This window comes from Biomphalaria glabrata, chromosome 1, assembly GCF_947242115.1.
Source record: "Biomphalaria glabrata chromosome 1, xgBioGlab47.1, whole genome shotgun sequence".
NCBI classification, from domain to species: Eukaryota; Metazoa; Mollusca; class Gastropoda; family Planorbidae; genus Biomphalaria; species Biomphalaria glabrata.
This window is the reverse complement of record NC_074711.1, coordinates 53,557,316-53,570,350: the sequence shown is the minus strand read 5'-3', so window position 1 is coordinate 53,570,350 and position 13,035 is coordinate 53,557,316. Positions and strand designations below refer to the sequence as shown.

The window sequence follows — 13,035 nt, the reverse complement described above, 5'->3', positions numbered from 1 at the left end:
ATTGTTGGACTACTTAAATCACTTATCTTTTCCTTGTGAGCATTTCAGGTCTGGCGATGAGCCAGTGAACAGAGACACTTGGCGATGCTAATACTGTCATAAAGAATGAAACGCATCATGAACAGAAGTAGACATTTTAAAATTCGGAATATTTTTTTTTAGTTGTTAAAATTACTTGTCAAATGTTGCCGTGACTCTTAATGATTTGTTTTTTTTTTAGAAAACTTAAATGACATAAATAACTAATTTAATTGTTAATGTTCTTTGCTAAATTAAATCGTGAGAGTTAAAACTAGAAATTATTGAATCAAATAGGAACCTTCCTTCTGTAGGATAGTATGTTATCAACTCGATATGTACATGATATAATTTATATATTACTGCCATGCCAATGTCTTACAATACTCTTGTTATTAAGAAAGATATTGACCAACAATCTCAAGGTCAACAGATTTATACGTTATGTAGATAAGTAACTAATTGTTTACACTTCAGTAATTCTTCCACCAAAATGCATCCATCACCTGTCCCAAAGGATAAGCTCATCCAAGAGGCTGAGGGGGTGATTGTAGGCCTATCAACCGCGCCCATTATCAGATCGGTCAGAACAGTAGATGTTGAGTAGAAAGTTGTTTCTCTGGACGTCAGTTATCAGGTACGTCAAATTGCTATTTTTGATTTGTTCTGTTTTAATTTTTGTTTCACAGCGCGATATCTTAGTGCTCTTGCTGATTGTGACCTCGTCTATTAGACTGCTTCCTGATCTTGGTCTATTCTGTCTCGAAGCACGAATTTCTATATCTACGTATCACGCTTTGTTCCCCTGTATAGTTTACTTGAATTGTATGTTTACTTACGGTGCCATACTCCCGTATGAACTTTCTCTCATAATGTTGGTGAAATGGACTATTTATAATATTCCGTATCCGATCGAGTATCCGGACAGACCCCGTTCCCAATTTATCGGCATAAACGACGTTCTTCTGAACAATTACCACACACACACAAAAAGGGGGGGGGGTGTATGGAACATCTGATGTCCCCTCCTCAGCCCAACATTTTTTATTTGATTATTATTGATTTTTTTTTAATTATAAGAGGCTGAGATTTAATATATAAGAATTTGTTAATAAATAACATATTAATAAAATATTAATAAATAACATATTTAAAATATATATAAATAAATAACATATTTACATAAGTAACACATATTATTAGGCTATATGATTTCTCTACAAAAAAAAAAAAAAAATCTACACATTATTCTTTTGTGTGTATGTGTGTGTGTGTGTGTTACAGTGTTAGGTTCGTTCCTGGATCAGCTAGTGATGTGACTTATATGATGAATGTGGCAACAGCTATTTGAGCTAGTGCGTTTCACTTTCAACTCTGTTGGCATGTTTCAAATCTAAAAGCGTGCCACTACTTCAGTATGTCTTCTTTTATTTTTTTAATAAAATATAATAATTGAATTGTTTCGTAAAATTGCGTCGTTAAATTAACTTATAGATTTTTGTCTTAAATCAGTTTTGTAGAAACACCAAGTTGAACTCATGTAAAAATAGACACGCTGTTGAAATGTTACATACAATGTCAATTGTGAAGTTGTCCATCAATTGTACAGAGAAGAAAATGGCTGCTGAGTGAGATATAGACGAGAGTTTGTTGTTACTTCTTCTTCTAATCAGCTTTTTGCTGCTGAGCTATAGCTCTTTTGCAGACTGTGCTAAAGAAAAGTAGTGCAGTTGTTCTGCACTGCCGTACAGGATGTTGGTTATGTTGGGGTGTAGTGGTAGTAGGGTCTGCCTAAGGTGGATTAGGAAGGGGCATTCAAAGAGGATATGGTTTACAGTTTCATAAGGGTGGGCACAGTGTGTTCAAAATGGGAGATGTGCGGAATGTATTTTGTTGAGATGGCAATTTAAAAGAGGCGTGTGTCCTTTTCTTAGTTGGAAGATTGTTGATTGCTCGTTGCGGGGGAGGAAGTTAATACTGTCCAGCTTGTTAGGCATGGTCATTTTTTTGTAAATGGCTCTGCCAGTGTTTCCTGATGCCCATTGATTGAGCCACCCCTCTTTGTGATTGTTACAACAAGGCCAAGAATCCAAAGTTCAACACCAGGTGCTAAAAGCTTAGCCTCTACCCGAAAGAAGTTTTAACAAGAGGGGACACTATTTAGCCACTTATAGTTTCTTGTCATTTCAATTTTAGTGTTCTATAGAACAAAGTTTCTCTAATTGAGATGTTCATTTTCTAAGATCTGTGGTTACCCAATACATTTATTTATAGGCCATTTGCCAGACTTCAAAAGTCCCGCGCTGTTGTCCACGAATGTTTTCCGTATACGTTATACTACACCTCAGGTCCTCTGGTTCTGTTCGGCTTCTTGATGAATCTTGGGTAGGCATGAATACCCTCGCTCGGCTTCTTGATGAATCTTGGGTAGGCATGAATACCCTCGCTCGGCTTCTTGATGAATCTTGTGTATGCATGAATACCCTCGCTCGGCTTCTTGATGAATCTTGTGTATGCATGAATACCCTCGCTCGGCTTCTTGATGAATCTTGTGTATGCATGAATACCCTCGCTCGGCTTCTTGATGAATCTTGGGTAGGCATGGATACCTTCGCTCGGATTCTTGATGAATCTTGTGTATGCATGAATACCCTCGCTCGGCTTCTTGGTGAATCTTGTGTAGGCATGGGTGCCCTCGCTCGGATTCTTGGTGAATCTTGTGTAGGCATGGATGCCTTCGCTCGGCTTCTTGATGAATCTTGTGTATGCATGAATACCCTCGCTCGGCTTCTTGGTGAATCTTGTGTAGGCATGGGTGCCCTCGCTCGGATTCTTGGTGAATCTTGTGTAGGCATGGGTGCCCTCGCTCGGATTCTTGGTGAATCTTGTGTAGGCATGGGTGCCCTCGCTCGGATTCTTGGTGAATCTTGTGTAGGCATGGATGCCCTCGCTCGGCTTCTTGGTGAATCTTGTGTAGGCATGGGTGCCCTCGCTCGGATTCTTGATGAATCTTGGGTAGGCATGGATGCCCTCGCTCGGCTTCTTGATGAATCTTGGGTAGGCATGGATGCCCTCGCTCGGCTTCTTGATGAATCTTGGGTAGGCATGGGTGCCCTCGCTCGGATTCTTGATGAATCTTGGGTAGGCATGGATGCCCTCGCTCGGCTTCTTGATGAATCTTGGGTATGCATGGATGCCCTCGTTCGGCTTCTTGATGAATCTTGGGTAGGCATGGATGCCCTCGCTCAGCTTCTTGATGAATCTTGGGTAGGCATGGATGCCCTCGCTCAGCTTCTTGATGAATCTTGGGTAGGCATGGATGCCCTCGCTCAGCTTCTTGATGAATCTTGGGTAGGCATGGATGCCCTCGCTCGGCTTCTTGATGAATCTTGGGTAGGCATGGATGCCCTCGCTCAGCTTCTTGATGAATCTTGGGTAGGCATGGATGCCCTCGCTCGGCTTCTTGATGAATCTTGGGTAGGCATGGATGCCCTCGCTCAGCTTCTTGATGAATCTTGGGTAGGCATGGATGCCCTCGCTCGGCTTCTTGATGAATCTTGGGTAGGCATGGATGCCCTCGCTCGGCTTCTTGATGAATCTTGGGTAGGCATGGATGCCCTCGCTCGGCTTCACCTCTTCGCTTTTAGTCTACCATGTATATGAATGACGATTGTCAAGAAGATTCTATCCTTGGATGGTACTTGGACCTGCCATCTTTGTATTTGAGAATCTATTTTCCACTGTTCATCACCTTGGGTCAGGATAGGCCACACCTACGTTACACCGCTCCCAGATCCAGCTCATCCACCCCACCCCCATCATCCCCCCAAAAAAACAAGCGCCATGTACATGTGTTACGTTTGCCACTTCTGTTATCACCCCATTATCTCCCCTCCTTTCAAAGCCTTTAACCAGATCCGTTTTCCTTGAACACGTAGACTCGAGGTTCTTGTGGCTTAGTACACAAACATGTCGTGATAACTCGCTGCCATTAACTGAAGATTATTCTGTGTGGCAGGTGCTATGGTTTTAGTCTACCATACACGTTACGTTATTAGAGACTTCAGGTGAGATTTAAAAAAAAAATTTAATCACTTTAACTATAGATATATATATATATATGTACGGTTTACGCGGATGATGGGCTTTTATAGGGTTTTGCCCCTTAGATATGAAGAAATGTTAGTAACTGTGATTTTTGTGTGTGTAGGAAAAGATTAATTTCGTAGTTAGCTTTAACCCTAACCCTAACCCTATTATAATTACTATAACTAATTAGTACGGTCCTACAGTTGTTTAGTATGTGTCTGAGATATAGAAGGCCTGAACACTGATGTGCAACGTCGCAGCCTGTGAGTAGTGAAGACTGCCACGTCGTACAGACCTGTGACATGACAACAAGCCATTGGTCTCCGTTGCCCACAGGTTGAGATGTTGCAGGTCAATGTTCAGTGAAATTTTGCGGCCTAGCATATGATAATTAGGCCTATATCGAGACAGTCTAGCGTCACCTAGCCTATGATACTTATAACTTAGCAGCTAGGCCTATGCTATTGTAAATTAGCAGCCTACGCGATAATAAAGTATCTTTACAAGAAATAATAACCAATCTAATACTGGTTATCATGAATATACATATCTGTGGCATTTAACGCCTCGAGAGACGATCTTTTCTCTTGGCAACTTCTTGTGTGACTAAAGAGGCCAATCTTTGATATACCGAACAGCCGCGGTCACATTTCGGGCATATGTAATCACCAGGCGCCGTTGTATTTTCAACCTTCCTTCCTGTTGTGTGTGGCATCTGTAATCTGCAATCCGGGACCCTTCCTTTATGCTCTCACTCCATGTTGGTCTACCCAGTGCCACCTTCTCCAAGCTACTAGTATAGATTTTGCGATTTTGAAGAGCTTTATTTCGCGTTTGCATACATCCGCATCTATATCTATCTATCTATCTATCTATCTATCTATCTACCTACCTACCTATCTATCTATCTATCTATCTATCTATCTATCTATCTATCTATCTATCTATCTATCTATCTATATATATATATATATATATATATTTATATCTATCTATCTATCTATCTATCTATCTATCTATCTATCTATCTATATATATATATATATATATATATATATATATATATATATATATATATATATATATATATATATATATATATATATTGGTACTGGTAGACCTGATTAGTTCTTATATTAAATAAGGTAGATTCATTATATTCTCTGTCATCTAACACGCTTGATTTGTATTATGAATTTGTTAAAGTTGGAGCTTAATACTGCATGGATTAAAATTTCATCTGTTACATTATTTGTCTCTCGTTCTCTATACAACATATAATAAGTAAGTTTTGTTTTTGGAGAAAACAAATGTTGTGTTTTCCATGCTTATGTAGAATGACAACAACAACAACAAAACTAACAGATGAAACAAAGTCTAAAAACTGAGCAGGTCTTCACGTATTTGTGGGGTGCTTGTCTACCTTATGTTTGAAGAGACGCTGTGAGTTCTAATGAGTTTTAAAGCACCTATTCCGAACTGTTTTTCCGTGACTCTGCGAGGCTGGAAATTGAATACATGCTCATTGTTTACCATCTTCATGGGCAAGAAATCTGGGTGGCAGAGCTGATGAAAAATAGATTGTTTCCCTTGCCGTCTGTGAAAAAGATGATACTATTGCAGACCACATGCAGAGGTGTTTGTCATATTGCCATTCCGTAGTTATGTACAGCTTGTAATAGAGACATTGAATGCATGTTGCAAGATTGTTTAGGTTTTTCTTTTTTTTGTTTTCTACATTCTCAGATAACGGACGTAGTGACGCTTTTCAAGCACATAATGAAAAGATGGCCAAGTGGTATAGTATTTGTCTGCTGAACAATGTGTCTGGAGTTCAAATCTCAATGTAAACTGGGAACTTACAACGTGCACGTGTTCACGCAGTGCTATCATGTTCTGGTGGTCTTGGACCACGCAGTGCTATCGTGTTCTGGTGGTCCTGGACCACGCAGTGCTATCGTGTTCTGGAGGTCTTGGACCACGCAGTGCTATCGTGTTCTGGTGGTCTTGGACCACGCAGTGCTATCGTGTTCTGGGGTCTTGTATCAGGCAGTGCTATCGTGTTCTGGTGGTCTTGGACCACGCAGTGCTATCGTGTTCTGGTGGTCTTGTATCAGGCAGTGCTATCGTGTTATGGTGGTCCTGGACCACGCAGTGCTATCGTGTTCTGGTGGTCCTGGACCACGCAGCTTATATAAGTGCCAGAAGAGAATAGTTGCTCCTTGTGCCAACAACATAACATCATCATGATATCCGGTGTTGACAGAAATATATTAATTCAATACTACTCTAATTATAGACACTGACCTATATAAATCTAGTCATTCTTGCTAATTAGAATTCCTCCGTAGGATACTACTCCACATCCGTTTCCCGATTGGATGATATCGAAAAAATAATATTTTTGACTTGTAAGCCCTATGCTAGGGCTATGGTTTAGTAAGAAAGTTTTCAGACGTTTACTTCTTAAATGGAGATTATTAAGTCCTATCCCAAACTGCTAAAGAATGACAGTTGGTGGGGTATTTACAACCTGGTACCATCTTGACGACAAACTGCAGTACATACCACACGACCAGGCAGCTCTCCTAGTTCCTAAGTTCATCTTGGTGTTATTTTATATTGTGAATTTTTTCTAAACATGGTGATTATTTTTTTTTTAAATAATTGTTACGATGATGGTGCGTAGCTAGCCCTAAAAACTAGACTATAACAGAATTTGGGCCTCGAATCCTTGCCTCAGCTAAAATGTGTTAGCGTCAACGAAACTCTCGATGTTAAGACCTATTCTAATTAACTCTGTTTAGAGTTTAGTATTCATCTCACAAGTCTTATTGGCCATGAATCAAATCTACCTAACCTATGTGTACACTTCAAACAGCAAACTTACTATACAAATAATTACCTAAGTTTACAACATATTTTTTTTCTCTCTAGGACGAGCGTTTCTACTTTTTATATTTTCAAATCATATTTACAATGTTAGATTTTAATATGATTATGAGTAGCTGTCATTTCGAAACATCAAATCTTAAAGCGGTATTCAGTTAATCAGTTCAAGTGTTCAACCCAATGTAATTGACTTAACTTCAGTAGCGTACTTATTCAACAGTAGCCTTACCTCGCCCATCCCTCCTTGAAGAGCTAGAACTTACATAGAAATGATGTACACTTCTGAGTAGTAAGGCTGTTAACATATTTAATTTTACAAGCAAATGAGTTCGCTTTCACAACCAAAAGAATCCATTGCACACTTTTTTTATCATGCTAAAAAATAAAGTGAAATCAAATATTCGAGAGCTTTTTAAGTTATTGAGATAATTAAGGTGACAGATTGAAGGACGACACTAAACTAATAACAATACTAAAAAAAAAGTCTTAGGCCTACTCAGTGGCCGTAGCTAGGGTGGGGAAGAATTTGAAAATACCCCGGGCCCACACTTGGGGGGGGGCCCAAATGAATGTTTTTAACATTAAATATTACGCAAAATGCAGGCGCCCCCAAAGAGGTCAAGCCTCCTGGGCCCCAAAACGATGGAAAATTCCTAGCTACGCCCCTTGGCCTACTATTTATTGAAATAGATTGGCAAGTCTCCTACCCTAGCCTAGAAAGGAAAAAAAAAAAGCTTCACTCTGAAAGAAGAAAAAAAAGCCTGACTATTAAACTAAATAGATTTAAAAGCCGTAATACTAGTAAAAACCTTTTGATCTAAAACAAAATGTATTTCACCCAAGCTACAAATTATTCCGTTAATTAGACCGTGAGACAGATATAATGAGATGAATCAATGACGTTATCAAATCAAATCAAGCGAAAGTGTGTGAAACTCTCTAGTCAATAAGTTAACTTTCAGTAAGAGTTCTTTGCCCTTGGCGTCAGGTTGAACGAATTTATTGAGTTATTAAAAAGACAACTTTTTGAAATATTTAGTTTTTAAATATCGCCCCGAGCTTAAGACATAGTTCCTCAAGTTCGGGTTGAAATTACTTTTAAAAAAAGAAAGAAGACTAAGTTCGAATTTAAAAAAAAAAAAAAAAAGAATTTCGGGTGATATATGAATATATAGGGTAGTGCGAAAACATTAAGATATTCAATTTGAACTAAATTTCCATTCGGAAAGTTCTAAGAAAGTTTTCAAGTCATATGTAATTTATAAATGCAAAATAGATGCTAATTAGACGTGGAAAACTAACAAAAAAAAAAAAAATAAATTAGTCGCCAGTAGGGAAAATATACGTTTTGTTTTCTTATTGAGGTGTTGGTCTGGTCTGTCAGTAATATCTTGGACTGTCTGTAATGTCTCTGTCTTGGACTGTCTGTAAAATCTTGGAATATTTGTAAAGTCTTGGACCGTCTTGGCCTGTGCAGCTCTGGTCTTATTGTGCAGTCATAGCCTGTACAATTTCTAGAGAAGTTTTGAGTCCGACACAAAGACTAATCTACAAATACACGGTTGAAGATTTCCACATGTAGCGTACAAGACTGCTTAGTTCGATTCTTGGAAGTTGTCATCAAACAAGTTTGAACCAGAATTGTTAGACGTAACTCATCCCACAAGCGTCATCACAATGTCTTAGAGACACTGATACTTGTGACCGCTTCTTTCATTAGTAGGCCAATAATCTTGTTTACCACCTAAATCTTTTCACTACCACAAACAGTTCAACCAAAATAATTTTATTTATCCACAATCTGTTCACTACCCAGTGGCGTAACTAAGGGGGGGGGATGGGGGGGGGGAGAATTTTAAAATCCCCCCGGGCCCTCACCTGGGGGGGGGCCCAAATGGGTGTCCGAAATTTATTTTTAAATACATAAATTAATATATTTGATTGACAAATAGTGTCAACGGGTGTCTTTTTTTTTCCAACATTTAGCCTATGGATTAAATTTATCACAAAGACTAAACCTAGATCTAGGTCTATCAGTACGTTGACTTTGTTAACATTTTAAAAATATTTTTTCCCACAGAGATCAAAAATTTTTTTACAGCATATCTTACATTTGCAACTTTGTTGCCACGAATAAAACTGCATGATATGCAGCGAATTCCAGGTATCTTGTTACATTTACTAATAATAGATCTAAATGGCGAGTATTTTATGGCTACACTAATTAACATTGAAGCAAAATTTACAGAATCTAGTATAACAGATCTAAAAGGTATTCTTAATATTGCTAGAATAGTCCATTATTCGGGTGTGGCGTCTATAATTTCAGAATTAAACTTCACACTCGAGTTATTACCCCTCTATTCATCTTTCCTCAATCCAATGGAAACTCTCTTTTTATTTCAATCTAATCCTTTTGCTTTCGCACAAAACATAAACAACAAACAATGACGTAATATCATATAATATTAGCACATCCTTCCTTTTGAAGTTATTATCACACCCTTCCTTTTAAAGTTCTTAAAAGTGATATCTACTAGCAGGGCCGGCCCTAGCATTTGCGGGGCCCTATGCGAAACGGATCGCGCGGGGCCTAGTCTGGGTAGGTAAAAGCATAATGTCAAAATTATTATTTTTTTGAATTAGAAAATAGGCCTACTTTCGTCTTTGCAATAAATTTTTATCAAATGAAAGCGCGCAATGCCACTTTTTATTTATTGGCACCCCAAAATGTCAATTTCGTCTATTCTTTAGGAGATTTGAATAATTCAAAAAAAGTTCAGGAATTTATCGTATATTTTGCCTTTTCATGAGATTTCCCGGAGGCCCTGGAAAATCAGGAGGTCGCGAAAACCCTGTTATTTTATATACGTTATAATTTAATAATGTACACTTAGAATTAGCACGGGGCCTACGAAAGCTCGGGACCCACTGCGACCGCATAGGCTAAGGCCGGCCCTGTCTACTAGGAACTTTAACTATTCGTCCACTTCTGGTTGTCTTGACTGGCACAAGTTCTCTAGACGTTGGTCTATAACTGTCTGTTTCGTTTGATCCAACAGTTTGCAGTTCATTGTCTTCATCGGTATCATAGTACCCAGAGATGTCTTTATCGAAACTCTTATGTAAAAAGCGTTGATTTCTTCTGTATGTTTTTCAATCGTTTGTCTTTATGATGTAAGATCTGGGTGCTGAATATTTTTTTTTTATGACAACTGCTTTCTGCCATGTTTGACCTAGACGAACTCTCCGACAGAATAATCTTTAGGTAGTATTGCTTTTGCATCGTATTTCACTTTGCTTTTCATCTGTCGTTCGTTGAGTAATGACTCTGCATTTTCAGCTACCGATGGTTTCAATAGTTTGGGATCAGTTGGAATGATTCCCTGAGTCTTCTATTCATCAGCAGTTGTGATGGTGAATACGGCAGTCCGCTTATCGGAGTATTTCTATACTCGAGCATAGCGAGATATGGATCTTTCCCACTTTTGTATGCTCTGAATCCTTTTGCTTTCGCACAAAACATAAACAACCAACAATGACGTAATACCATTATAATATTAGCACAGAATCTTCTTCATGCATTGGAAAATTAAGAATGTTTTGCCTATCTGGAATTCTGGTCAAAGCTCCTGCGCCCAATTAATAAAGTTCAGAAGAAAACTACAAAAGTCTGGACTGCATATACGGGAAGCTGCTAAAGAAATTAGTACCCTTTCATGCTTTCTTCAAAATGCTGAGAAACCGACAAAAACCCAATCAATCGAAAAAGCAAAAGAAGGTAGTGAATGCTATGGATTCCCTGTAATCAAAACAATCAGAAGAAAGAAAAGACTTGGTGGGAAGTTGAGTTCTAATGTAGGACTGTCAATAAAACTGCCATTCAAACGTGCTGATGCTGGACAGATTTCATATGGAGATGAAGGGCAGATTCCATAGGCTGGAAAGAAAATGGATACCTTTGGGTTTCTTCTTGAACCAAGACACCTGTTAGATGAAGACACGCTTATGACAAACTGTGCTATTTTTCCTGTTTGTATGATGAAATAAATGGAAAATCGCTTTTTCAATGATGTAATTGATGCACGAGCACTTTTCATCAACAAACCAGTAATACAATCGACAATAGACATATTGAGGAAACAGGCTTCATATGGGAATTACGTGTGCTCAAAGTATCGATGTAGTTGATGTTATAGATGTCCTTGCTGCATATAATGCACGACGTGAAGCGATATCAATTGAGATTTGTCACTTGTGCATTATTTAACTAATAAACAACGGTATTATTCATTAAAAGAGTCTTGATGATTACTTTTTGTTAAGTTTACTGATATACTGAACCAATTTGATTTGGGGCTTATATATTTTTGCGTACATTATCTCATGTCTTATGTCAAAATGCAAGGGGCCCCAAAAGAGGTCAATCCCCCCGGGCCCCCAAATCCCTAGTTACGCCCCTGTCACTACCTCTACCTTTTCATTACTAATACTAATACTAATAAAAATAACTTTGAAATTGAAACTACACAATTGTATCTGTTGTGAAGGAAAATTACCACACTCTATGTTACATAGTTTTAAGGGATGAAATGATACTAGAGTTGGGTGTATGTTCTTTTAAGTATTTCATGAGAAAAATTGAAATGTTATATTTATAACTAATTCACATTTGTTTTGTTTAACACTCTTAGTCAAATCAGTAAAATTTAAAACACACGAGACAGAAGACTAAAAAGTGAAGTAGCAATAATAGATCAAACACTGAAACAATTTACAAAAAGGCAAAACACAACCTTATAAATATTCAGAAAGACACAAAGATAACAACACATATTTTATATGCCAGCACATAGGAGTGGTCTTTCTTCCCTGGGAGCATTGAACTGGTTGTCTGAATCAGTTAGAAAAACCAATGACTTAGTAGTGTATAAGTCTTTAATGATCAGATATGACTGTATATCTGTAATTTATTTGATAGATAAGTAACTTGAAGTAAATAAACAATATCTCAAATCTGATAAAAAAAAACAACAAGAAGTTTACAAAGACAGTTTGTGTGGAAACCAGGCAGGTCAAAAGACTGGTTTCAATATTTTCAGAAAGAATATCAGAATGAAATTTTATCAAAGGCAAATGACAGAGAAGAATGGAGAAAGAAGGTTGGACAGATCTTGTGTGGTGCCCCAAAGTTCCAGCAGACCAAGGGATAGATGAAAGTGAAGGAAATGGTCGATGTGAACCTGGTCTAACTGATGTCTTATAATGATTATCTAATTGTTTTGTAAAGGGTCAATCTCTTATTCAAAGCTTCAAGAAAAAAAAACAAAAAAAAAAAACATTTCCTTAAAAAAGAAAATCTACCTTTAGTTAAGTGTTTTATCCCTATGGTACGTAGCTGCAGTTCACGCGATAATATGAAAAACTACTTATTAATTGTTGTTTTAAATTATTTTTCACTTATATGCATATCAAATTACAAATAGATTTTTTCTCTTTAAAAATAAAAGTATACTTTTTTTTTTTTATATGTAGTAGTTAGTATGACAAAACTTAGCAAAATAATAGAAAAAAAATTTTTGACAAAAAATCTAAAGCCGTTAGCATAAATGTGTTACAGATATGGTAAATCGTCAAAGCCCTCACTAAAGAGCCTCCTATATTTGTTACTATTAATAGTGAATAATTGTAAAAATGGTGGCTTTTTATGAAAAAGCTGCTTGCATAGTTGATTTCAAAAATTAATTTTTTTTGCTTTTCAGAAAGAAATAAAGTAGCCGTTGCATCAGAACTTTGAATGGTCTAAAATATGATGTCGGATTTTAAATATCATATCTTGTTTACGAGATCTAAATGGGACAGACCGGCAACTTCGAGGAGGTCACGGACAGACTGACCACATAAAACTAATAGCATTTATTCCCCTTTCAGGGGCAGCTAAAATGATCTGCATCTCTTCTTTTAAAGATGAACTAGAACTAAATTTCCAAACTCAAAGCTTATTTTGGAACAGGCCTACACATTATTTCTTGGGCA

The 13,035-nt window shown here is 37.5% G+C and overlaps 1 protein-coding gene across 1 annotated transcript; it reads right to left on the bottom strand.

Moving 5' to 3' along the window:
* Positions 1–2,355: 2,355 nt before the first annotated feature.
* On the bottom strand, positions 2,356–3,863 carry LOC129925139 (uncharacterized). The gene is made up of 2 exons (XM_056023657.1): positions 3,855–3,863; positions 2,356–3,666 (listed from the first exon to the last, which is right to left on the bottom strand). The coding sequence occupies exons 1-2, from the start codon at positions 3,861–3,863 to the stop codon at positions 2,356–2,358; spliced, it is 1,320 nt and encodes a 439-aa protein (XP_055879632.1).
* Between the last annotated feature and the right edge of the window lie 9,172 nt (positions 3,864–13,035).